We start from the raw sequence: 26,999 nt of genomic DNA on the forward strand, positions 1-26,999 counted from the left end.
GTCAAATGCCTTCTGTGCATCCAGAAAGACAAGTGCCACTTGTTTCTCTGGATGCGCCTCATAGTACTCTAAAATATTTGCTATTATTCTAGTGTTATTCCTGATTTGTCTTGTTGGGAGAAATCCATTTTGGTCTGGATGTATATAGTCATTTAATATTTTTTTTCAATCTCTTCGCTATTATTGTTGTGAATATTTTATAGTCGGCATTTAACAACGAGATTGGCCTATAGTTTTGAATCTGTTTTTTATCTGCACCTTCTTTAAATATTAATGTAATATGTGCTTCCCTCCATGAATCCGGTATTTTTGCTTTCACCAGTGCCTCATTATACATCTCCAACATCAACGGTTCTATCAATTCGTTCAATTCATCTATTATTTTGTACCATTCTGCTGGGAATCCATCTGGGCCTGACGTTTTATTATTTTTCTGTTTCTGAATCACCTGTTTCAATTCTAGTTTTGTTATTTTTTTTGACATTTCTTTCATATCTTCTGTTATTGACGGGGTTTCTTCTCCATTTAGATATTCTTTTATTTGTTTTCCATCTACTTGTTCCCCTTTATACAGATTCTCAAAGTACTTGTATGCAATCTTTTTCTTCCCTTCCATTGTATGTTGTAGTTCACCAGTTTCCTCTTGAAGTTGATATATTAATCTTTTTTCTCTTTCTTTTCTCAATCTATATGACAGCCACATCCCCGGTTTATTTGCTTGCTCAAAGAAGTTTTGCTTTGTTAGTTTTAGGCCCTTTACCATTTCTTCCTGGTAAACAAAGATAAATATAAAATACTCTTGTAAGGGTGGCCTGGGGAAAATTGATGGGAGTGGAGGTTTTAAAACAAAGAAAAGGGAGAAGACAGGAACAGAGAAGTGGGACAAAAGACTTACTAGTAAATAAAATCAGATAACTAGATATGGGAAATATAAAGCAAGATAAGGGTTTTATTCCTAAATATGACAATAAAATGGAGTTGCTAACTAGTTGAACATAATAATGGAAAGATAACTAAAAAAGGCCAAAATAAATGGAATATGGATAAATATGGAACTGATATGGGGAGGTTGTAAAGCAGAGGTTTGTGTTTCACTTTTAGACATGATAATTAAACTGAGCTGCAAATTGACTGAAAATGACAACAGAAGGACAACTAAACATGGGTTAAAATATATGAAACATGGATATATATAGAACTTTTAAGATGATGAATAAAGTGAGAAGTTTACTGCTTGTTATTTTACATAATAGATTAAGGAAATTGTAATGAACATTGAACAGCGAGGTTTGCCATTTATAGACCACGTAAGGGTAATTTAACCCAAGATATGGAAAAATGGAGAGGGAACATGGAATATATCTACAATGGGAAACTATTGAGATTTAAAGACAGAATCACAAATTGGGGGTGCGTAAGGATGTATAATTTTCAAAGATAATGAGGAGAATATCTGAGAATTGTAACCAGGTTTACATCTCAACCAAAATTAGGCAGTGTGTGCGCGTGTGTGTTTAAAAGTACGACGACTATATATGTATACTTTTTTGTTCTATTTTTTTCTTTTAAGAAAGGAGAATATATGTTAAAATTAAATATGTATATCGAAAAGGAACTATAAATACCATCAACGTAAAATGGAGCTTGCTCAGAAGCTGAAATGCACCAAGTAAATGAGATGAAGAGTGGGAAGAAAAGGAGAGAGGTAAGGGAAGAAGAGAGGAATAGGAGAGAGGGCAAGAAGGGGGGAAGAGGAGGAGAGAAAAGAGGAGTGGAAAGGGAGGAGAGGAAGGGGAAGTAGAGTAGGGAAGGATGACAGAGGGAAGGAGGGAGGGAGGGGGAGGAGAGCGGGAGAAGAAAGTGAGGGATAAGGACAAATATGGTGTATGAAGAGCAGAAGAGCTAATAATTGTGTTTTGGGAGTTGATGGTAAGATGAATTGATGTAAACATTTAACAATACAAAACGATGCGGGCTATGCAATAGTATACATGTAAATTATATGCTATGAAAATGAAAAAATAAAAAATTTTACTAAGGAAAAAAAAAGAAAAATTGGGAAAGAAAAAGATGCATAGACTAAAGTACAGATGAAAGTCATCACTGAAAGAAGAGAGAATGATGCCAGGAAAAAAGACTCAAGCAGGACATTGAACAAAGCGAATAATCAAAAAAATGAAAATGGCAGGCTATTTAAAGGAATACAAAATTAAATTATGGGGTTTAATATTTTTCTACTTTTCCATGTCTGTATTTCCTACTGACCCAAGATGCACATTGCTACAATCATGCTTGCTTGATTCCTGAATTACTAGTCAGCAATAAATTAAGTGTGCTGTTCAAACCCAGAAAGTTGGATTAATTTAGTAAAAGTCGTATAGAGGTTAAATGTTGGATTAACACTCGTGAGACCCAGGTTCAAATCTATCTGCTACTTTTGTAAATGGATGCTTAGAGCAATGTAAATACTGTAGTTTTAGTTGTTTTAAGGCAACTAAAGATTAAGGCAAATTCGATACATTAAACAATTAACCTTTTACTAACAAGTTTGTTTCTCTTAGCTTCTAGAATACATTGTATAAATTACATGTTAAGATCCCCATTCAAAAACTGGTTAAATTGTGTGTTTATGTGTGTATATCTTCTCATTGCATTCCCAAATGTTCATATTTTTAGAGATAGGTTTTTTTAAAAAATTCAACTTATACATCCATTTTATGACAATTGGTTTATATATAGCATTGTTGTAATGATTCGGCACTCTCTGTCTTAAATTTTCTCTTTCTGTTGTTTAGTAGGGAAATAAACTCAACATGGAAAACAACATTTTCAGGAGTGGTTAAACTGAAATGTTTTCTTAAATTGTCGCTGATATTAATTTGTAAATACGACATGGGATTTTGTATATCCTCAGATGTTTCAGAATATTCATTTAGATACTCTAATATTCCAAAGGAGTGAAGAATGGAAGCTGGTATTTAAACTATTATATTTCCTATCTAATCTGCAAAATCAATAACAATCATTGTTTTGAGCCCCCCCCCCCCCCAACAATTTTCATCTCATAAGAAACTGCAGTGCAGCAGCTTTAAGAGATTAACAGTAAAAACAAGTTGTCTTTGGGGCCCCGAGAGTACAGGATCTCTTATTTTTGACAATTCAACACTTTGACTTGTATTCAACCACTATCTCTTGAGACCATAAGGCCGAGTTGCCCATTTGAACTCCTTATCTAAAACAAAAATGCCCTGACATCTGTTAATTTTTAAAGATAGATAATGTTATTTAGCAACAATTTTCCCTTTTCCCTTCACAAAATGATTCTTATTATCTTATCCAGTGAAGAACAGGAGGCATTTTTGGAAGGAGGTACTTGAAGTAATAAATTATTATCATCTTGAGTTCAGCCCCTACTGGACTCTTGTATGATGGACAGAACATGATAAATATTGCTACTGAGACAAATACTGTATAGTCAATTTGCATAGGTTATCCTGATTTTTAAACACTCAAAGAGTTTTGAAAAATATAAAGGTAGTTCACTATACAGCAGTTTTCCAAGTTTAATATAGGAATTAGTCTTCAATAATTTTACTAAGCAAAAATGAAAACTAAGCACCATTTATCATAAACCCCTTTGATTTATTACTTTAATAAAAGTGGATATTTGGCAGTTGGCCTAATCCATCCTCACTTGCTTTTTAAGACATGCAATCTAATTCATAAAACATGTATTGTTAGGCCCTAAGCTTACATTTAGCAAAATAGTCCAATGTTGTTTAATAACAATCAAGTGTTGAATAATTAATAATTATTTGAAATATTCAGACTAAAAATAAAATAGAATTACTGATACAAATCAGATATGTACATATTATCGTCAAGTGTCAGGATATTTATAGAAGAAAAAAAATGCTTTTATTCAAAGAAATTAACAGAAGAAGCAAAGAGGAAGACTGGTTCAAAATTTGTTTATTTTTTCTCATGTACAAATATGTATGTATGTATAATCTTTATTGTCATTGTACTTAAATACAATGAAATTGGGAAGTGAATGGTTATCATAAGGAATAGGCTGGAGATTTAGTACAGAGAAATGTTGCAAATACATGATACATTCAAATTGTTTTCTCCAGTTAGAAGTGAACATAGGCAAATGATTTAATCCTTTGCTATCATACATCAATAATGGATGTGATTTTTTTATTTCAATAGGATACATCTTAGTATAGAACCATGATGAAGTAATGGATCAACAAAAGCTAGTGATAGAAAGCAGAATCAGTGGAAGAAATAAAGCTGGTATGAGAACCACGAGAAATTGTTAAATAATGATTTCAAGTATTTTTATTTAAATTAATGTTGCTATTAAGGAAACAACGAATAATTTTCTATTAGAAAAAACCCCTCATAATATAAATAAATAAAATATTAATAAAAACACTCAATCCCTTCCGGCAGCAGTAAGAATTGTACTTACATCTTGAGTCTGGCTTGTATTTGCACTTGTATACATTTCAAAAGACTAGTAAAAGCCAACTAAGTAATATGACTTTAACAATAGATATACATAATCCCTTGTCATCCATTGCTAAATTCTGATTTTCTTGTGCTGCTTATCTTGCTTTCAAGTCAGCAAAGCAAATTTAAAGTGAGCTTTACAATATGTCATTTTCAGTCATGTATTTTCTGTTTTTTCAAAAATGTCCTCATTCTCTTGAGTTTCCATTATTTCCTCGTCTTCTCCAAACATCTGTTCTTTCATGGTTCTAAATGTGAGGGATTTGGCAGCAACCTGTGCTGCTAGACCTGATGTGAAATTAAAATCTGTGGATATGTGGAGTTCAGCCAACCTTTGTTTGATGGAAGACTGTTTATTTTCAGATGATTCTATCATACTTACATCTACAGCACTTTGTTTAGATTCCTCACCTTCTCCGTTGCACTGGAAACATGTTCTTTTTTCAACTTCTGGTGATGCAGCAATGGCAACATCATCATGTTCATTCACTTCAAGGCCATCAAATAAATATTCCATCCTTTCTTTTTCATTTTTGGGAGTTTTCATTTTGTGGTCAGAAATGGTTTCTTCTAGATTTTCATTTTTGCTACAATCCTGCTTGTCTCTGTCTGAATTTTTAAGTAATTCCAAATTTGGTACACTGTTCTCTGAAGTAAAAGTGTTCATTGCAGCTTAGTAAAGAGAAAAATAAAATGAATACTCCTAAGTAACCAATACACAAAGTTTTTGCTTTAATTTTTTTTAAGTATAAATAAAATTTGTATTTTACACAGAGGATTGAAGACTGTAAATGCTATAAATCATATTTCCTCTCAAGAAATAATAAGAGACAACATAATCAATTGTATATAGGTTTCTTGTAAATAATCAGATTACGTCATTCAGAAATCTTCTGATGAACAGAAATTAATTTACAAAATACAAATTCAGATAAATTGGAACAATTGGAATAATTAGTTATGTAAATGAAGATTGCAAATACGTCATGATTTATCATGATCTATATTAAAGATAGTTACATTGTTATCATTATTATCTACCTTGATCACTAAAGAGCAGTTGCTTCCACTTTTGTCTTTCTGCCTCTGAAGCTTTAAATCCCAACACAGATTTCAGTTCCTGCAGCACTCTCTTAGATTCTTCTCTTTCACGTTTTTGTCTCTGTCTGTCTTCCAGAGAAAAGTAATAAAAATCATCTCTCTTACACTCGTCCATATCTACATCATCAACATATGCTTCAAGTTCCTGAAAAGTCAACATACTTAGTTTGAGTTATATATTACCATATTCTGCAAATTATTAGCATTCTTAATCATCTATTAATTTATATTTTAAAGAAGCAGATTTCAAAGAATTAAAATTCCAAAGGAATTTTCTGAAATACTTATTTCTAGAATTTATTTATCATCTTATTCCACAAGGAGTGTAAGTAATGTACACCATTTGGGTGATGAAAGAAATACTAGCAAATAGCTAATATAATATATGTTATCCTGTCATCAGTGGCTCCACAGTGATCAATCTTCAATGACCTTTTAGAAAAGCTAAGGGACTTAGATAACCATATAGGGTTTTATAGGAAATAATCAGCACTTTTAAATTCTATTCAGAAACACATCATTAATCAATGGAAGTTCTAAGAATGCCCGGTAAGCCATTGCATTTTTGAACCAGCTGCAGTTTCCAGACAGTCTTTAAGAACACCTCATGTAGAGCAAGTTACAACGATCCGGTTGCAAGATGACAAGGGCATGTGAGTCTATCCTCAGTGCATCCTTTTCCCTGTAAGGCTGCAATTAGTGTACCAATTGAAGTTGCGCAAAGCCCCTTATTGCCATAGTTCCTCTAGAAGGATCTGAGCCTAGAAGAATCTATGAGATATTGGCCTATCTCACCAGGGGAGCACAATCAGAGAGTCAAAATTTTGGATGATCTTATCTGGAATTAGTAGGCTTCTGAATTAAGAGTCACTCTGTCTGATTTGGGTTGAGTCCAATTCTGAACATGATACTCTTCATTCATTGAAGCCACCAAGGACTGGACAAAGACTTCTGCCATAAACCCTATTTAGCCCAGGGTGAAATATATACCTGAGAATCATCTGTACACTAATAATATCTTATCCTAAACTGGCACATTACTTAACCCAAGCAAAATAATAGCCAAGGCAAACTAAATTCAGTTCTTATCTGTGATTACATTTCTATAATGCAGACACAATTGACATACAAATTTTTAAATGCCCAATCTTAATTTTTACCTTCAACCATGGGAATAAACTCTTTTCAGCCAAGTAATAAGTTTAATTTAAATTATAATATTATTATTTTTTTAAACACTATTCAGTGATACTAAACAGAAAAATATTTCTTTTACTAATATATAGCAAACAGCAGGGTATAAAATTGATTTGATAACTATTTCTATCCTGTTAATAGATACAAGTAGTTCTCAATTAGCAATCACAAATGTAACCGACAACTTTGTTGTTAAGTGAAATAATATATATTTAAATTCCATAGCAGAAAACTAGTTGAACATATTCGTAAATAGTGCAAAATAAAACATTCAGCTAGATTTGACTCTTTTCCACACAAAATATGATATTTTCTCTGCTCTACCCTCAAATAGGAAGTTATTTGTTACACAAAAGATAGGTAATTCTGGGAGTTGATAAGTTACACAATACTGTTTCTGAATTGAATAGAAAAGCAGGACGCAAACTGACAAATATGCACTCCATTGATACACAATTAATTCTTCCTTCCCTAAAAAACAAAGTTTGTTGCAAAAAATTGTAGCAGTTATTAATAGTGATTTTCCTATCCGTATGCATGCAGAATACTCTCTACATTTTGTTTGTGAATAACTTCTTTCTAGAGTTCTATACTATGATTACCTGTTCTTCAGGAACAGGGTCTTTGTCTTCTATATGAACAGTTGGCTGCTTTAAAGGGAGTGTAGTACAATGCTTGTTTTCACAAGATGGTTCAGATTTACCTGGAGGTAAAAAGGTATATCGTAAGATTGGAATATTTGGAATGATGATGTAGAAAGTTTTTCTTTAAGGAGATATTATGAACAGTTTTGTTCAGACTGGTTTATCAGTTTTGTTTATTACAGTACAATCTATTCTTCCTGTTTTATTCCAGTTTTTCAATGTAATCAGAATTAGAACCTTTTAATTAGACTTGGTCCAGACACTGTACCTAAAGCCAGGAAAGCTCTTTCAAAAGGCTTTATTACATTTAACATTCCAGTTTGTTTTTAAATTGGTCTTCCTGGCTGAATTGTGATTCCAGTGAAGAGAATAATGGGCTCTATGCATGACCAAAGACTTGTGGGTATTATGTCTTAGTAACTTTCAGTTAAGAACAGCCTAACTGAATACCTTTTGAAAATGGTATACCTTTTTTATCTGAATTTCTTCGAATCATTTTTTCCACCTGAGAAACAGCCTCTTCCCAACAACTATTGCTAGCATGCATGTGAGGCTGAATCAATTTAAATTTTTGATCTGCAATTTGGTAGGCCTCCCAAGTTAATTCTGGGCTTTCCTTGGAATTCATAGCCTTCTCAAGTTCATCCTCAAGAATTATCATTCTGTAAAAACAAAAAAAGAAAAAAGAAAATCTCAGACAAGTATTTCAGAAAAAATGGGAAGAAAATTACAATTGGGTTTTATTGGGATATAACAGCAGATGCCTAATAGTTTTGACCAGTAAACAACAATTAGCCTTTTAAGAAAAAAAAGGTATGCAAACACAGCAAAAAGAACCAGATCATCAAAGAACAGAGAATCCCATGGCTTAAAGTCTTTCTTTACATAGAATTGAAGAATCTACACTGATTAATTCAAATAACAGCAAGACTAAAGAGTAACACATCCTATCTTGTGGGTTTAGCAGTTTATATAACGTATTGTTCAAGGGAAAATACTTCCTTAGTAAACTATATCATGAAATTAAAAAGCAGCTTTACTTGGAACAATTTATATCCTGTGACAATACCTCTAATACCATCAAACTTCAACATCTGCCTATCCCACAATCCAGTTGTGGCAGATTATGTGACAAACTTTAATAAAAGCATTTAAATCTCCTAACAGGTCTGAAAACTTTCTGTGGTTCATTGTGGTGAAAATGAATTACTACAAGCCTTAGGGTTACATGCTTTCCCTTTTCTTTTGTGCTAGACCTGTTAGTAGATTTACATAAATGCTATATTACATATATTTATATTTGTGTGTGTGTGTGTACGTACACGAATATCATGGGAAATTGCATATGTAAGATGATCAACACAAAATCAACTTTTATGGTAAATAAGATGTTAATATACAAAAAAAATAAATCATGAACAGTATGGAACAAGCAGTAAAGAAATACATATACTAGCACTCACTGTTCCCTCTAAGGTGCATGGCTGTGCGGCCGCGCACGTGGCAAGAAAACACAGCGCAGCAGTTTCCAACTGCCGCGCAGTGATTTCTACTGTCACAGGCGCCGGAGGCTGGGGAGGTCCTTTGCAGACGGCTAGAACTGGCTGCCCACAAAAGACCTCCCCAGACTTGTTTTGATGAGCGCGGGGCGACTGAGTTCAGCAAAGCAAGCCCGGGGAGGTCCTTTGTGGGCGGCCAATCCTAGCTGCTTGCGCCCGGCGCTGCGGCTAAAGTAAACCCCCAAAGCCCCTGCCGCTACCGGAATATCTGCTGCCGCCTCCTCCTCTTCCTCTAACAGCACCACCACATTTGCTGCCCAACGCTGTGGCCGAGGTGAAGCCGCCAAAGCTCCCGCCGGCGCCCCCGCCCATGGCAGCGGTGCCTCCCCCTCCGTTCAGAGCACCTGAGCTGGGCCCCGGCGTTACCCCTACCCCCTCCTCCTCTGCTGTGCTTTTGAGGAGCCATGAGGCCGCGGGAGCCAGTAGGAAGGGGGCGGAGGGGGCGGGAGCAGGGGAAAAAGGCCTCATGGCTTCTCAAAAGCATGGCGGCGGAGGAGAAGGCAGCAGGGGTAACGTGGTGCCCAGCTCAGGTGCTCCAAGTGGAGGGGGACGCGCCGCCGCTGCAACGGGCAGGGGCACCAGCGGGAGCTTTGGCGGCTTCACCTCAGCCGCAGCGCCGGGCAGCAAATGTGGTGGTGCTGTTGGAGGAGGAGGAGGAGGAGGAGGAGGCAGCTATTATTCTGGTGGCGGCAGGGGCTCGTCGGCATCTTCAGCAGCAGCCCTGCCCCCTGTGAAAAAAACCGAAGATGGAGCAGATCCACGCAGATGACGTTGCCGCAACATGACTGGAGGAGGAATTCTGGGAGTTGAAGTCCACAAGTCTTCAAGCTGTCAGGTTTGAAGACCCCTGCGTTTTTTTTTTCTAAAGGGTTAGTGGTGCCAGGATCTTGCAACTTGACAGCTTTAAGACTTACATGCTTCAATGCCAGAGTTCCTGAGCCAACATGACTGGAAGAGGAATTCTGGGAGTTGAAGTCCACAAGTCTTCAAGCTGCCAGGTTTGAAGACCCCTTAGGGTTTTTTCCCTAAAGGGTTAGGGATGCAAGGATCTTGTAACTTGACAGCTTTAAGACTTGCGTGCTTCAAATGCCAGAGTTTCTGACCCAACATTTTGGTTGCTAAGCAGGAGCGTTGTTAAGTGATACTATATAACACTTTTAATTAAGCGGGTACCTTGAAGAAACATAACTTTGAGTTTCAAATAATACTGATTTCGTTGTTGTCTTAGGTGACACCTGTGAAAAAAATTCAGGTGCTGCTCAGGCATGAAAATGTGCCGCTCAAACACTATACTTTTCTGCTCACACTGAAAAAAATTTAGAGGGAACATTGCTAGCACTTGGTAGAACAGCCTTGGAAAAAATATTCAGATTTGTCTATACTAACAAATATCTGAACAGTGCAAACAATGGTGTTCACTGTGACACTCTATGAAAGTGCAAGTTAAACTTTGAGGAAACAGGATAGGACATGTAGGTACTCTTTTGAACTTTGCTGTTAAGGGAGATCCTGAGAATACTATGCACAGCCAAGAAAACTAAACAATGGATCATTAAACAAATCAACCCAGAGCTTTCACTTGAGGCACAAATAATGAGACTCAAATTATCCTAACCTATTAAGCAAACACCTGGATCTCTGGAGAGGCTCTAATAGTAGGAAAGGTGGAAGGAAAAAAAGTAGGATGACCAACAGCAAGGTGATGGACTTAGTTAAAGTGGCAGTGGGTGCATTACTGGAAAACATGAAAGGCAAACTTAGGGTTAGATTGTCATGAATAAAATCTATCTATGTGGTTGCTAAGAATTTAATCCATGTGACAGAACATAATCAATAACAAAAGTACTTGGAAGGGCTCAAAACGTGACATTTAATGCAAGGATTGGAAGTAGCAAGTTTTGCTCCTCATACGGATTATGACCTAGGTGTTCCAGAAAGTTTAGAAATAAGTTCTTCAATTCCTAATGAAGAACTTCACACACACACACACACACACACACACACACACACACACACACGTACACACACACATATACACGTACACACACACACACACACACACACAATGTTTTCCTTTATACAAAAGGAGTTTATCTCACATCCTTTGATCTCTTTAATTTGTTTGTTGAACTCTCTCATTCATGCAAGGTTGACCTAAGTGGTGAGCAATGTAACACCTGCCATACATAAAGTATGTTTTTATTTTTAAACCCTAACTAAAAAGTAAAACTCTATAATCAAAACAGATTTTTGTGTCTTTGAATCAGTCTTGTCTCATGATGGCAGCCTGGACAAGTCTATAAAGTTTTCTTGGCAACTTGGTTTATCAATGCTTTCTTACTAGGGCTGGGAAAGAGTGACTGGCTTTGTGACTAAAAAGGACTAGAACCCATGACCTCTAGGGTCCTAGTCTGGTAGGCTGCCATTATATATGTTATATATAAATAATTGTTGATACATTATTTCAGAAAAGTTTTATTAAATTCAGTGAACCGATCTATAAGTAGGCAGGCACAGAGTTGCATTGTCAGTTCCAGGGGTGAAATCTAATTTTTTTTTTGCCACTGGTTCTGTGGGCATGGTTTGGTGAGGGTCATGTGACTGAGTGGGCATGGCCAACTTTTTTTCACTTTTTAAAGCATTTTTTTCCTGCCGGTTTAGGTGAAAAATGCTTTAAAAAGTGGGGGGGGGGGGGAAGCTTCTGAGGATCACGTGGCTCAGCTATGAGCCGCACAATCGTCAGAAGCTTTATTTTACTACCGGTTCGCAGAACCAGGGACAAATGTCACTACTGGTTCGGCCGAACCAGGCTAAACCAGGAGGATTTCACTCCTGGTCGGTTCCCACTAAACAAGTGAATGAAAATGGCTGGCCATAATAATTCTGAACAGTTAATAGGAACAATACTGTTGATGTATCTGACCACAGAAAAATGATTGCATAAAAATAGTACTACATTTGTATTTCTTAAGTGGAACTCCAATCTATGGTGAAATTGACTGTCAGTAGTTAACAAGTTCCTTAAGCATTTTACATACAACTCTCACACATAGAAGAAAAAATATTAGATTAATTTGGAATGATAAGAATAAGTAGATAATAGTAATAAGTATATGCAACAATCATGGTGAAAAATTGATATTGAGTTATTTTTAAAAGAACAATAACTAAAACTAGAATTATAACTGTGAGAAATTATTCCTGTTTAACTTACTCATTCAGTAAGGCTTTTAGATGGAGTTGCAAACTGCGCACAGCAGTGTGGAGATGGCTTAGTGATCCTGATTTTGCTTTAGCTTTGACAGGACGTTCCAAGTAAGATTGATGATGTGTTTCAAAATATCGGTAAAATTCGTAACTCCTTTTAAGTTCTTCTAAACAAGCAGCATGAGCATGTGGCAGACCTTGAATTATATCAGAAAAGATACAAAGAGGCAAATGGTCTGGTGTAACCAGGCTCTTGAGAGACGCATTAGAGGGAGATAACAGAAGAAGTAGTCGCCTAAAGAATTCTGAACTTTGACCAACCCAAAGCTGAAATAAAACCTAAGAAACAAAAGGAATCAATTGTTAGCTATTTTTCCTATTTTCCCATGAACAGTACATTTAAGCAAAGCAACGACAGTCTGATGAGCTTGAATGGTGGGAGAGGTAGATATAAATTATATAAAATATTTAAAATAATGTAAACTAAATTATCCTGATATTGATCTATCCCTATTAGATCCCTTTACTCTATTCTCCCCCCCCTCCCAAAAAAACAAAAGTCCAGTTCTTTTGGGAGAGAGATTTAACACTTCCATATACAGGTAATCCTCTCCTTATGATAGCAGTTGGACTCAGAACTAGTGTTGCTAAATGCTATGGTCATAAAGCACATCAAATGATCATGCCACTTTGTGAAAGCAATTCTGGCAGTTATGATTGTGGTCATTTAATAAGGACAGCGCAGGTTTGTAAATGAGCACCTCAAATGACCATGACTTCTTACTTCCTGCTGTCTTCCCCAATGACTTATCCTATGGGAAGTTGGAAGGGATTGTCAGGCACAGTGATCATGTGATCACAATTTGCGATGATGTAATTATACAGTGAGTGCCAAGTACCCAGATTGGGATCATGTGATCGAGGGATGGTGTGACAGCTGAAATTACAGGGATCGGATTGTTCATGATGTTGAATGGTTGCTGAATGAACAGTGCTACCATAAGGACTAGCTGTACAAACATAATAAAAATGAGGTAATATTACATATATTATAAATTATTTGTAATTTATTTTACAGGTTGAGTTTCTTTTGTACAATTGTACAAAAAACATGGGAAAATTATTTTTTCTATCAATTTATACTGAAAATTAAAACTCTTCCATAATAAAACCATCCAAAATAATACTTATCCACCCATATAGGCACCACACATATAACAAAATGCATCATGCTATAACAGCTTAATTGTGAACAAACAGAGTACATCCAAAGGTTCTTCTTGTAAATTGGAATGGACAACAAATTATAAACTTTCCTACTTGACTTCTTCAGAATGTTATGAAAATCAGGAACTTGTAACAAGTTAAAGAAAGAAATGAATGGAATTGGTTCCATGGTTTTGTTCAAAAGACTAGGCTTGCCCAATTATAATGACAAGTACAGTGTACTTGTACTGACAAGCCTGCTCATAGTATAGCCATGAGTCATGATTACGCTTATTCAGATCTAAACCATAACATGTTTATGTTAAACTAAAAACAGATTCAAAGAAAGTAGTAAAATCATATAAACCTAATGTATTTCAAACGTTAAAATAATAGTATAATTCTGGATCATTTTGTTTTATTTAGCTTCTACAGGTTGAAAGGAATGAGAGAATAGTTGATGGTATGATCAGTGAAATGATACTAGATTACCTTTAGTGCAGGCAAGCTGAAGCCATCCGTGAGGTTGTATGCTTCTTCTTCAGATACTTGCTCTTCATTTAATCCCAAACCAAGCTCCTTAAAAGGCACCACACATATGTAGTTTGTGACATTGTCACTCTCAGAATTCAGTGGGTAAGTTTACTTAGTGTTAAGGTTGTTAAAGAACCTTTTGTATCAAATGCAATATTGACAAATATTTTGGTGAAAGAAATAATTTATCTACTTTATAAAGTTAAACAGCCAACAATATAGTTGCAGATGGAACAATTTTAGCTTTAGTTCAAACAAATTGCTGAAGCAAAAACGAACTGGGCATAAGATTGTGAAATAAAATAATCTGAGTGATTCTACAGATTTAATTGACTGAACATTTGAAAGATTACAGTTGTCATCATGTAATAGTCACATCACTCAGGGGTTTCAGCTTGAAAAATCATTAGCAGAAAATCAGGATCTCAGAATTTCTAGTTCAAAAACTGAACAAGTTTATTAGTTACCGTACCTAAGTCCAAATATATGCATACTAAGATTCATAGTCTAGGCCCATGAATCTTATATGTGATATAAAATGTCCACTCAACAAAGATAGACGAACTTCCTTTTTGAAAAAGATGTATGAATGAATAGTTTATCAGTGAAAATCAATGGATTATGAAACAGCAAAATGATCAAATTGAAAGGAACTTTTAAGAGAAAGTGTGGAATATAGAACTTTTAAGTAAAAACTTGGCAATTCACCTTCCTTCTTGCATAGCAGCCAATTACTGTGGTATGCTAATTTCCACCCGCATAATCTATTATTTTTAAAAGGATATTGTTTAAGCATATATAAGGTAGCAAGTCTTGAAGCTCTGAGGTTGGCTCTTACTGATCGATACACAGCTTTCCGAAGACCAATTAGATGCTGACAAGAATGTTGTCCACCTTTATTATATGGGCAAGCAGCACTAACCCTGTCAAGCAAACTTGAAAAGTAAAATGTGATACAACTGTACAGATGTCCTAAAGAATGATAAAAATATAAATATAAAACAATAATACAGCCTTTTCTCTGAGTTTATAGAATATATTTCATATTTCCTGAGATATTATTTCAATTTACAAATTGGAATATTATGTAGCAAATGCACTGGGGCTTGGATTTCTACTTTCTTCTTTCCAATTCTGTAAAATCAACAGTCCTGAAATTTAGTTTAAGACCTATTAATTTGGCTCCAAACTGCAAACTGCAAAATGGCCTTTAAATTTATTTAAAATAATAAAATTAACTATACAATTAAACAAAAAATGGATTTACTTTTAAAAGAGGCACACTGTATCTGAAAATAATTTCTAAAGGATTTAGATAGGCAGTAAAAGCTTTTGGGGGCAGGCATCTGGATTCAATTTCTTTTCTATATGTATGAAAATAAAATGGATTTTTTTTCAGTAAGTATATATTTTTATACCGCCTTATCATAGTCATTCCTTCTGAGATATGTTTTTTGTTCACCTTCAAGGATCACTTTTTACATAAGTATGGATACACATGTTTGCCTTGTTATACCATTCTTGACATGGGAAGAACATACTTCCACATTAAAGCTATTGGTATCATTTTTTGGAAGTGGAATGTATTACTCTTTTTTTTAAATGGAATGTGAAATATATGGAATATAAGCTAATATTCTACAATTATTTTAAAATTCAATACCTAGCCACAAGAAATAGAGAGTTTATTCTACAATAACAACAGGAATGCCATATTCAAACTAATTGCAATAGTTTAAAATATTATTTCACAGATTTATGAAGTATCTATCTTGCGGTATTTATATATTGTATGAAAGTATAGGAAGCATATACCACATTGTTCTGTAACAGTTGTTTGTAATCTGTTTCTCTATTAAAAACTATTGTGCGCAATATTACTTTATAGACTTTTATATGAAATGAAATTGAGGGCTTCTGTTGCTTAAATTTGATTATGTTTGATTCTTAAAATTAAAATATATGCATTATCAATTTATGACACTTTTTTCTTCCTAATGTTTTTTTCCCCCCAACTGCAGGGTCCACCTTTTTTCGGATTAAACAAGTGTTGATCCATTGGTTGCGACAGGAACTTACTGACTTGGCTTATCGCCCTAATCTGACATTGTGGGCTGAGAGAGAGAGTGATCGGCCCAAAGTCATCCTGCTGGCTTTACACACTTAAGGCGGGACTAGAACTCAGTCTTTTGGTTTCTATCTTGGAGCCTCAAGCACTAGACCAAACTGACTTTCACTTTTACTTGAGTTAACATACATGTCCGTTCTTATGATATTCTCACAATGTTCAATGACATCAAAGAAGAATCTCTTTCATATTGCAGCTATACTTTTTGAAACATCATGTTAACATTAACATTCTTAACTGTACATTTATTTTATCAGGAATGGACCCAGGCAGCCTTAAACAAGCCTGAATATTTAAAAAGAGAATGTGTATTTGCTAAGTGCAATGCAGATTTATTATCCATGGTTAAGAGAACTGAAGACAACTACAGTTTTTAAACAAAGTTATTTGAACTGGCAAACAAGTTTATTATCTACATGTGCTTCAAAATGAGTGATCCAATATGTATGAAATGTATAAGAAAATTTTGACAAATTAGAACTGTTGTTTTGAACCACTGAATTTAAACTTGAATTTCACAAGTTATTTTTTTCATTGAATTAGAATGTATACTTGTGGGAAACGGGATAGGACGGAGAAATATTCATTGATGGTTCAATCAACCTTTAAAATGTACACAGAATGTACATTTAAAATGTAAACCCTTGTACACAGCATCTGTAGTGAAGACCTAATCTATTAAAACTTGATAATAGGTAACTAGATGCTTTACTTTCAATTTTAGGAAGAGGCATACATATATTCTTACGTGCATATTGCATTTGGTATTCACATTTCAGTAATCAAAGAGTTTACTCATCCTTGTCTCTCTGAGATATGATCCAACAATACTAATTCAAGTCTCCTTGAGTAAAAAGTTTATACTGTTTAGAAATTATGTCAAAAGTTAAGATGCCAAAAAAACCATTATAATACTGTATCACCTTTCTACACGTATGGTATGCTTGTTATATCTGCAGATAAAACTGCATAAATTTAAAAAATCTGAGATTGAATTTGAAAGGAAAATTTTCACCATTCATTAACTTATTTGAAAAATGAGTGCAAATCAATTCAGACTCACAGAGTAAATCCCCTGGAAATTACTTCAGTTTCTTGAATGAGTCGCAATGCTTTCCTCACAAGGTTAGTGAAGGCGCGGCAATTAACCACTATATCTTCTAGTTGGAGATGACCTTGTTTAAGAGACATTTGCAACTTTGCACTCCGTGCTATATCCAAACCTCGCATAGTTAGGTAAACCAAAAAAACTGCTCCCCAAATTAATCCAAGGAATCCACTCCATAAAGAAGGAATTGTCAGCAGTGTGCTGATGAAGAGAAATAATAATGAAATATCCCTGCCAAAAAAAAGCACAAGAGGTATTTAAGTATGGCTTGATTTTCAAAGTTCTGTTGCTTATTTTTACAATTAGTGATCTAAGATTATATTTTTAAAGCAAATTCACACACAGAAACATAGATATGAGGATATTACATTCTCAATGTTTCTATTTGGTCTTTTTGTGTGACAGATATTCCTTTTCAAAATCTTTAAAAATTGTTTCCTGAATACCATTCCATTCCATTAGTCATATAGATATGCCACTTACCCCCCCCCCAAGGGAAACTAAAGTAGGATGAAACATTCTCCGCACTTACTCTGTAAGTGGACTTACTCTGACCAATTTACTTGAGAGTAAGATATATTTAAATAGTAAGCACCCATAGATTTCCGTGTGTCCAGCTGAGCAGAAGTGTCTCTTGTGATCTATTTTATAAGCAAAAGTTAAAAACTGTTCAGCATTCCACGGATTTCTTCCAAAGTTTCCACTTCATTTTACACTTGATAAGAAGTGCTAAACAATCCTTCACCAACACAGAAGCAATTTATTCACTTTTACCTAAGAGTAAGGGCTATTTAACTCAATGTGCCTTACTAAAAAGCATGAATATACTTACATATGCAAATATTTCTGTATGAGAACCTTAATCTTTATTCAATTAATAGTATTTTTTTTTGCCTAACTCTTCTTTAGAGTGAAAATTCTGGGTGCAACACATATACACATACATGTTTAGGTGTGTTCATACATATGCTGCTGGGAGAAAAAAATGTTCTCCAGGAGTTAGGAATCACAAAAAGAAAAAAGTTAGGTAGTAATTGAAATTTTAATGTTTCTAATTCTTTTTCAGGAAAGGATGTCATAAATTCAGGGTCATTTGCCTGTTGGGAAAATATGATAAAGCAAAACATACTCCTGCAAATTAGCAAGGAGTACATAGAGATGTAGCCAATACCAAAGTTATGAGGTAGAATCTCATGAGATAGAACTAAGAGAGAAAACAAACTAAATAATACTTCTATTCACTGGGATATTATGTGTGCAAATACACTTCCTCTAACAATATACATTATATTCACATAACATGTATGTAGCTCAAGTGAATACCAAATATTAGGAGTTGCTAGGGAGCACAGTGTTGGAAGATGTCCATGTTCCTGCTGTTTGAGCTGTCCTGCAGACAGGATACTAGGATCAAATAGTTCAATCAGTTCAACATCCTCCTGTAGCAGAACTTCCTGTTGCAGGATGGTGCAGAGGGCCTCTGAACGAAAACCAACATCCTTAAAGCAGAGGGAAGAGAAAAACATATCAACCATCATGTTCATGCACGAAAGCAAGCATTAAACTTAAAACACTTATAATTCTGTTTTTATTACATACTACCAGTGCCACCAATGTATGTTTAATTTAGCCATCGCTCATAATCTTCTCCTAGAGTGTTTATAACTTTAAATTTTGCGCAGAAGAATGGGAGGAAAGAAGAAAAAGTAAGCAACATGCAGCTGCCTGCTGTGTTGAGGAAAATTGAGAGGCCTATGAGTTCCTGAAAGCAAATATTTAAAGTCTCTGACTGACTAGTTAAAGGCAGAGAATCTGGGTGCTAGAAAGAAAAATACCAGCTTGGTACACCTCCTGCTTTTAGGCTCTGCCCCTAGCGTAGCAATACTGTATCAGGAGCCACAAATATTTGTACCAAAGATTATAGCAGCTCTGGATCTACTCAGCCTGTCTGTGGGTTTTCATTTGTTCAAACAAATAAAACAAATAGATCCTTATTTTCAAGCATCTAGATTTCAAAAGAGATGCACAGGGCTATGTACCCAGCAATAACCCTACAGCATTTTCTCTTAACAGTGCTTGCTTCGTCAATTGGTAATATTCCAGAGTGGGAAAAAATAACTGAGGCAAGAGACAGCAATATGTCTAGAAGTGATTATTTGAAATAGGACTGAGAACCAATTGCCAGCAACCTGTTCTTTTAACATCAATTTTTGGATGAAATATGATTTGCAAGATATTACACATGAAGATCTGTTTTACTATTAATACCATATTTATTTCGAAAATAAAAATAAAAGCTACAAAAATTAAAAGATATACTTATTAGCAGCTTCATTCGTAAGAGTACGTATGTTCCTAATACATATAAAAATGATTCTTAAACAGTTAAGACAGTTTTAGTTCCCTCCCATCTAGATTACCTTCTATTTAGATTTAAACACCAAATATTTCAGTTTGAAAACTGTGTAATATCATCAAGAAATGCTGAATAAAAATGGGAAAATATTTAATAAGGAAATTAAATATAAAAATATTAAGGAAAATGGATGAATTGCTTGAAAGGAAAGTGAGCTGGTAATAGGTGCTTACCAATTGATGAAGTATATCATGCCTTTTCTTATATAGGGAAAAAGGAAGCCAGCTTTTTAATCTCTCAGCTAGGTTTGACAGGATGTCTTTCTGCAAAGAATTAAAAACTGTCTGAAGTCTTAAATATATAAACAGTCTTGATTACTTTCATCTGAACATTATTTGCATTCAAACCAAGTTCAAAGAAACCATATTATAAAGCAAGCAGGCCATAACATATTAGAGATCAGTGTATGGATTGTTGGCAGCACACCAAGTTAATGTATACCAAATCAAATAATTTTTAAAACCATAAACAGAGTACTGAAAGTGGTTTTTATAAATTATTACATTAAAAAAACTAATATATTATCTATGCACTTTAATAAATCTGCTTTACAATTTAATAAGACTACCCAGCATCTTTAATGCATAAAATCGTATTCTAGAATGGTGTATCAACTAGTTAGCACGTGAAAATACAGCAAGCCAATATACTCTCAATATATACCAATAATGATTATCCCTTTATTAAGTTGTTTATGTATCTTGGAATGACATCCTTAGATATAATTAAAATTGAAAGGATAATGACAAGTATTCTATTTATGCATACACAAAGATACATGCATCATGATGTCTCCCAATCACTCTCTTTGGAAAAGAACACCTCTTGTCTTCTGCCTGAGACAAGTTGCACTGATGCACATTAATTGTATGTCTATTTTATGAAGAGCTTGTCCACACTATACATAAATGTCCTTGTAACAGCAATCACCACCACACTTCTGAAGGATTTATGTTCAACATCCATCACAAAGTATTCCAAACCTTTGCAAATAATCAGAAATCATGAAGAGTTTGTGCAACTTTTTATCTTGTAATGGTCTTTAGAAAACATTGACCACAGATTCACAATCTTCACCATCACAGGGGCCAGGTAACAATATCTTAAGAGTCCCCAAGATGCAAAACTGCAGGGCCTCAAACCTTCTTCATCATCTCTCAGTAAGTGCATTGTTCAATTTTGCCTGCTAAATTCATATGTAGATATGCTGCTGAAAAGGGGGGAACAGACCTTGCTCTCTCTCATCAGTTCTGTCACTCCACTATCAATCTTAGAGCCTAGATTCCGAAAATAACACTACCCAATGTCAGATACAAAATTAATCCATTTAAAGGAATGTATCAATGAGACCCTACAGAAAAGTTTCATCTGCCCCACTACTTCCTCTGCTAGTGCTTTTACCTCTTGGGTCAATCAACAGGATGGCTTATGTGCAATGTATGATTTATTAGATTTATATCCCGCCTTTTGCTCAAGAACTCATGGAAGCATACATATCATTCTTAATCTATTTTTTCCTCGTCACAAACGAGTTAGGTTGGGCTATGAGATAGTATCTAGCTCAAAGTCATGCAATAAGCATTTGTGCCAGATTGTCAGAAGGAGGACTTAATTTGGGTCTCCCTGGTGTAGGCATCTCCCATTGGGCGGCTTTGACAAATATTTTTAAAAACAATTCCTAATTTTGCTACTTTAACCATAACCAACACATCTTATAAAGAAGGGATATGATCACATGCAGTTGCCCCTGACTTTTGCTATCCTATCACTTATCCAAACAGCCAGAAATATTGTTCTTTCTACTGTAAATAAATCCCAAGAGTAGACAGATAGCAAAGATTTTTATAACTTTCCATAAGAAGTTAAGTCACTTGCAATTTAAAGAAAAGTTTTCTATAAAGAAAATAGAAGAAAAAAAGAGATGTAATGACTAGTTGAAGGTTTATTGTTTCCAAGGGGAACGTCTCTTTAAGTAATTGTGAGTGGGAAGAGGTCTAAAGTCCCATGGAAGGAAGAAAAGTACAGCCATGGAAAAATCTACCCAATGCAGGTAGCTTTGTAAAAACCTGAGGAAAAGAAATGATTATATATGGCTAGTCCAGAAGAGAAAATCACACCTGAGAATTCAGCTTAACTCAATGGTGGGTCCCGGATTCTGTTCCAACCAGTACGGTTGGAACGGCCCCAGCATCACCCATGTGAACGCGTGCGGCATGTGCGCACACGCGTATGGCGCGCGGATGCGTCATACTTGCCTGCGACGCTTCTGCAAGCCTCTGTGATGCTCCAGCTGCTCGCTGGAGTGTCGTGCAGACGCCGTATGCACCATGCGCGTGCGTGGAAGCACCAAAAGCTTAAAGCATAGGTAAGGAGCTTGGGCGGGCAGGTGGGCCTTCCGGAGCACCATATCGGAACAGTACCCGGTGCTCCGGGCAGGATCCGGTACGCCCGTACCTGGACGTACCGCCTGCAACCCACCACTGGCTTAACTAAACCAGTTATTTATAATTAGGAACTGAATTTAATCTTAGCATTATTCAATATTTGGTTAAACTACTTAAATGAAACACTGTATTAGACCATATATCAAGATCAACTTTTTTTTTTTGGCCATACATATTGCCATACAATTCTATAAGCAACAAACTACTTAGGGAGAAGAGGCCTAAAAAAAAAGAGGGGAGATGAGTAATAGTAGATCCAGATAAGAAAAGAAGGAAATGAACAGCCGGGCAAATCTAGCAATCACCAAGAAAAATGAGGGAATTTCGGGGAAAAAAACTGATGCTTTTAGATTCAGAAGGGAGAGGAAACTGAAAATTGGGAGGGAGAAAATGTAAGGAATGAAGCTGACCTGTAAGAACTGGTGGTTCCCAAATTGAAGAGAACTGTTACGTCAACATAGGGCACATCTTTTCTAAAGCAACTCTTCACCTATTAAGGTAGGAGGGAAAAGCCTAGTGTGTTAAGAACACTGGCCTACATAAATGTTTTGTTTACAGATGATACAGCACACAGGTCTATGTGCACACAGGCATATGAGCTTAAGAGTGCTTTCAATAAAGGAACTCATCTTGCTTAGCCATGTTGGGAACTGTTCTGATAAGTATACCTAATCCTGAATGAGAGTTAAATGTCTAAGATCTGATAATTTGTCCTGAGGAGCATGATGACAGAGAATTAAATCTAAAAATATAATTAATCATTGGAAAGTTTGACTAATTTGAACTAGTTTGAAGCAAAAAAATACAGGTAATCCTCGACTCATTCATTCACTCATCCTCGAATCATTCATTCAGCAACCTTTCAAAGCTGTGGTGGTGCTGAATGAAGGGATTTATAATCAGTTCCTAAAGTTACAGTTGTTCCAATATCCCTGCAGTCACCATCTGGGGGCTTGGCAACCCATCTGCATTTAGGATTAGTTGCCAATTGCTCTATGACCATTTAATCACTATTTCCAATCTTCCCAGCTGGCTTCCCCAAATAGTCAATGGGGAACCTGTTGCCTGGTGAGAGGACTCCCTTTTGTCTCTTGAGGCTAGCTGAAATCCAAGCTGGGCTTTGGCTCAGGGTGTTTTCAACTAGCCCCCAGATCAAGAGGCTTCCCTCTCAAGCACTGGGGGCTGACTGAAAATGATCCATGCTGAAATCCAAGCAGGATTTTCAACTCTGTATCTTTTAAAATTTGCATTTGTATTTATTTCTACTTTCTCTTCAAAATTATAAGTAATAGAGTCATTGAAAAAAGTTTTGGGAGAACCAGAAAAAGAAAAACAGACAATCAGACAAATTTGTGGGTGCCAACATTTGTCACACTATACTTTCCATTTTTGCATTTTAAGAATGGGGAAGCAGCTGAAGTGATGCATGGTAGTAGTACAGTAGTACGGTGCCATCCTCAAGATATACAGGCCCAGGATTTCCAGAAAGATTGGTTTATTTCCAGAATTTGAATAGAAAATATATTTGCTTGTTTTTCTGGTATATTAAAAACAAATGAGGGCCTTCACATTTGTTCGCAATTGTCTATCTTGAAAGGAAACCATAGTTTCATTTTTCAGCAATACAGAAAAAAGACATCATTTTAACTATACCTGTATTAAGGAGATACAAAAGTGGTATAATATGGTATTTTTAGCCAATATATTATGTTCCTCACAGAAGAATTTAGAAATTATGCAAAATCCTTCATTTTTAAGATATGGCCAGTTGCAACTCTTTTTTTAAAAATTATTTCTGTATTTTTTAGATTTAGATTTTTTAAAAATCTTGCCTTAATTATTTTTATAAATAACTCAAGGAACATAACCCAATACTCCTTGCACCTCCTATTTTCCTCACAACCATCACCTTCTGAGATGAGTTTGGTTAGGATGGTGGGGCTGGCCCAGAGTCACCCAGCTGGAGTTCAAGCCTAAAGTGGGATAAGATCTCAGTTTCTACTTGATATCTTAACGACTAAACTGAATTGATTCTCTTCTTTTTTGTGCAATCCATCAGAGTGTTCATCATCTCATCTTATCTCTGCTAAAATGAACAGACCTTGTTTTTACTCCAAATATATATTTTAAATTGAAAGCCTTCAGACTGAACTTGATGTAAACAATAAGCTTATTTTTAACTACAGGAAAATAACAGGGAATTAGATTCCAGATTTCTGATATATAGTCTCACAAGGTAAGTATAGTTGCTATTTTGTTTAAAACAAAAACAGCAGCCTGCAGGGGTTGTATTCTCCATGGGAACTTCTGTTTTGGAACTGTAATGCTAGAACCCAGGAAAAAAAATACCTGAAACTAAGAACCAGTAATTTTGTGGGTAATTTTGTACCATGAAGATACCTTACCTATGTGGCAAACCCATGTAGACTCCAGTTCTGCTTGCATTGTATTGTATTGCCAACCAGAGAATAAATTGCAAACAAAGTTTAGGATCCATGAATTTCAATATCTATATATTGGAGATTACCACTGATCAATCATTCTCAAAAAAGCAATTACATAAATGAGCCTAATAAGAGTTTTTTAGAACTTTCAGTTGGAGTTTCTATGTTTTTTCTTTTCTAGAAACATCATTTCCTTTTCCTCATTCTACACAAATGCATTCCAATCTAATTAATGATTCCAATCTCCAATCTCTAATCATGGTCATTTCATTAAGATTTTGGTACCTGAGATTTCTTATTTTCCACATATCCACCCATCCTTTTCTTTCCTTTATTTTTGGACTATGGGCCTTAAGGCAATGAAAATAGCACTTTGGTAATAGTCGAATTAGAACAAAAAAAAAAAAAAGAAAATTGGTAGAATTGCTTTTGTTTTATAATAGTCCATATTTCTCTTTCATCCACAAAATGCATCCTTTGGGGTTCAAATCACTGATCTCTTCTGTTTTGGCTGCTGCCAAAGAAGAAAACATTCCTTAACTCTATCTCCTAGATGAGACTTAGCTCTTTTGGAACAACTGAAAACATTGTAACACAATATTAAGGTCTAATAACATGGATAAGGCAATAAAAAGTAGCAAGGGTCTTCCCAATTATCACAACTACCCCAAAACGCAGCAGGCTATTACCTGACTTTAGTAGCTCCTTAAAACCTAAAATTCCGAACAACTGGCATAATAGATCTAAAAACAAAGGCATTAGCCAACAAACACACAATGTCGCCAACAGCATTTACATGCAAACATGGGACAAGTTCTGTAAAGACAATGCACTTTTAAACAGATACCTGTTATCAAAATTTTCACAGATTATATAGTGTATAACACCACCTACCTACCTCCTGAATAAAACTTACATCCATATCTTTTGGTCCCTCTTTGGATGTGCATTCTTCTGACTTCTGCAACAATGGTGAGCATATTTCAAAATCAGTATGTCCCAGATCCTGTAAGTACTGATAAAGTGGTGAATTCTAAAATGAAATTTAAAAAAGAAAGAAAGAAGTAGCTTGTTTATAAAGAAGAACTGGAAATAATGATTATAGTTTCCCGAAATACTTCAAAACATTAGATGAAAACAATGCATCTCAGAAACAAAAATCGCAAGAAATGGCACTGGGGAGGATACTTTAAAAGCCAACTGCATGTTTTGCTATACAACAGCAGCATTGCAGAAACATGAAGGGATTCCAACTTAAATATAAGAAAACCTGTTCTCTATTGGAACTACAGGTGAGTCTGCAACTTATGACAATTAGGACCAGAACATCCATCACTAAGCAACGTAGCTGTTGAGTTGCACCCAATTTAATGACGTTCTCCCCCAAAGTCATTAGGCAACTCACATGGATATTAAGTGAATCCAGTTTCCCCTATGATTTTGTTTGTTAGAAGCCTCTGGAAAGGTCTCAAATGGCAGTCACATGACCCTGGGATGCTGCAACTGTTGCAAATATATTATGGTTGCAAGTGCCTGAATTTTGATGTGACTGTGGGGATGCTGCAGTGGACCAGTTATAACTTTTGAAGAGTCATAAGTTGAGCACTTACCTGTAGACCTATTCCTGGGAGGAGGAGTTCCTCCGATGAGATTGAGAAGTGCATAGAACTTTGGAAAGGCTTTCTTAAGTACAAAAGAGAGGCGGGGAAAAATTAGGCAGGACATTTATGACTTTGTCAGCCTGTCCGGGTAAACCAAACATGACTAAGTGAGTTAAATCTACTTTATTGTAAAGCTACATTAATAGAATCCTGCAAGACTGAAAGTAAAAAAATTCCCACTGCCACATTTAACTGCTTGATCCATTAGGGCAAGTCCTTCCTATTTTTTTTCTCTAACCATTAAAGCCATTGGCGGTTCATGCTCTCTTGTCTGCTTCCTAGGCAGCATCTTTTCCCTCCTTTCCCCGAGTTCATTCCCATGGTCTATTTTTCTAGCTGCTAGCAGTTTCTCGCTACTACTTAGTTAATATTAAAAGTACATACACCATACAACATATACTTAATCTTCATACTAGTTACTGCCTTTCATATATTTCATCATGGCAACAGGATAATGAATAATTGCCAAATTACCCTCAGTTAGCATTCCATATTATACTTCACTGAATTAGTCTAACAATAGAATAGTCATTAAATATACAAGATAAAAAGCTATAAAAATATTTTTATAGTAAGATGTAGCCAATTGTTCTTTTGTTTTAGGTTTGTTATACTATATTATAATATCATGAATAAAGACTAAATACTTCCCAAATAAACTGAAATAATCATTCAACTACAATGCCAGAATAAAAGTTAGCAGGTAAGAAAGAATAAGCACACAAAAGATGATAAAAAAGGCATTTAAAGAAAATCATAAAGTTTACTATTGCTTTTTTCACATTAACATCCCTTTATTTAACATACTGAATGCATTTCATAAAAAAGA

The 26,999-nt window shown here is 35.3% G+C and overlaps 1 protein-coding gene across 3 annotated transcripts in view; it reads right to left on the reverse strand.

The window, feature by feature from the left end:
• Positions 1 to 3,955: 3,955 nt before the first annotated feature.
• The window catches only part of VEZT (vezatin, adherens junctions transmembrane protein), a 34,159-nt gene continuing 11,115 nt past the window's right edge, over positions 3,956 to 26,999 (reverse strand). The window contains exons 2-12 of one of the 3 annotated variants that reach the window (XM_081958565.1): positions 25,408 to 25,542; positions 19,795 to 19,884; positions 18,529 to 18,704; positions 17,161 to 17,436; positions 14,755 to 14,892; positions 13,928 to 14,075; positions 12,237 to 12,568; positions 7,932 to 8,125; positions 7,422 to 7,522; positions 5,563 to 5,767; positions 3,956 to 5,193 (exon numbers count right to left, since the gene is read on the reverse strand). In XM_081958565.1, the coding sequence (XP_081814691.1) occupies positions 4,679 to 5,193; positions 5,563 to 5,767; positions 7,422 to 7,522; positions 7,932 to 8,125; positions 12,237 to 12,568; positions 13,928 to 14,075; positions 14,755 to 14,892; positions 17,161 to 17,436; positions 18,529 to 18,704; positions 19,795 to 19,884; positions 25,408 to 25,542 (2,310 nt within the window). In that variant the 3' untranslated portion in view covers positions 3,956 to 4,678. Of the gene's footprint in view, positions 5,194 to 5,562; positions 5,768 to 7,421; positions 7,523 to 7,931; positions 8,126 to 12,236; positions 12,569 to 13,927; positions 14,076 to 14,754; positions 14,905 to 17,160; positions 17,437 to 18,528; positions 18,705 to 19,794; positions 19,885 to 25,407; positions 25,543 to 26,999 lie in introns of all 3 variants that reach the window. The other 2 variants (XM_081958564.1, XM_081958566.1) reach the window with 2 other exon arrangements.

The sequence above is a fragment of the Natrix helvetica genome, assembly GCF_964273705.1.
Source record: "Natrix helvetica genome assembly, chromosome: 6".
NCBI classification, from domain to species: Eukaryota; Metazoa; Chordata; class Lepidosauria; order Squamata; family Natricidae; genus Natrix; species Natrix helvetica.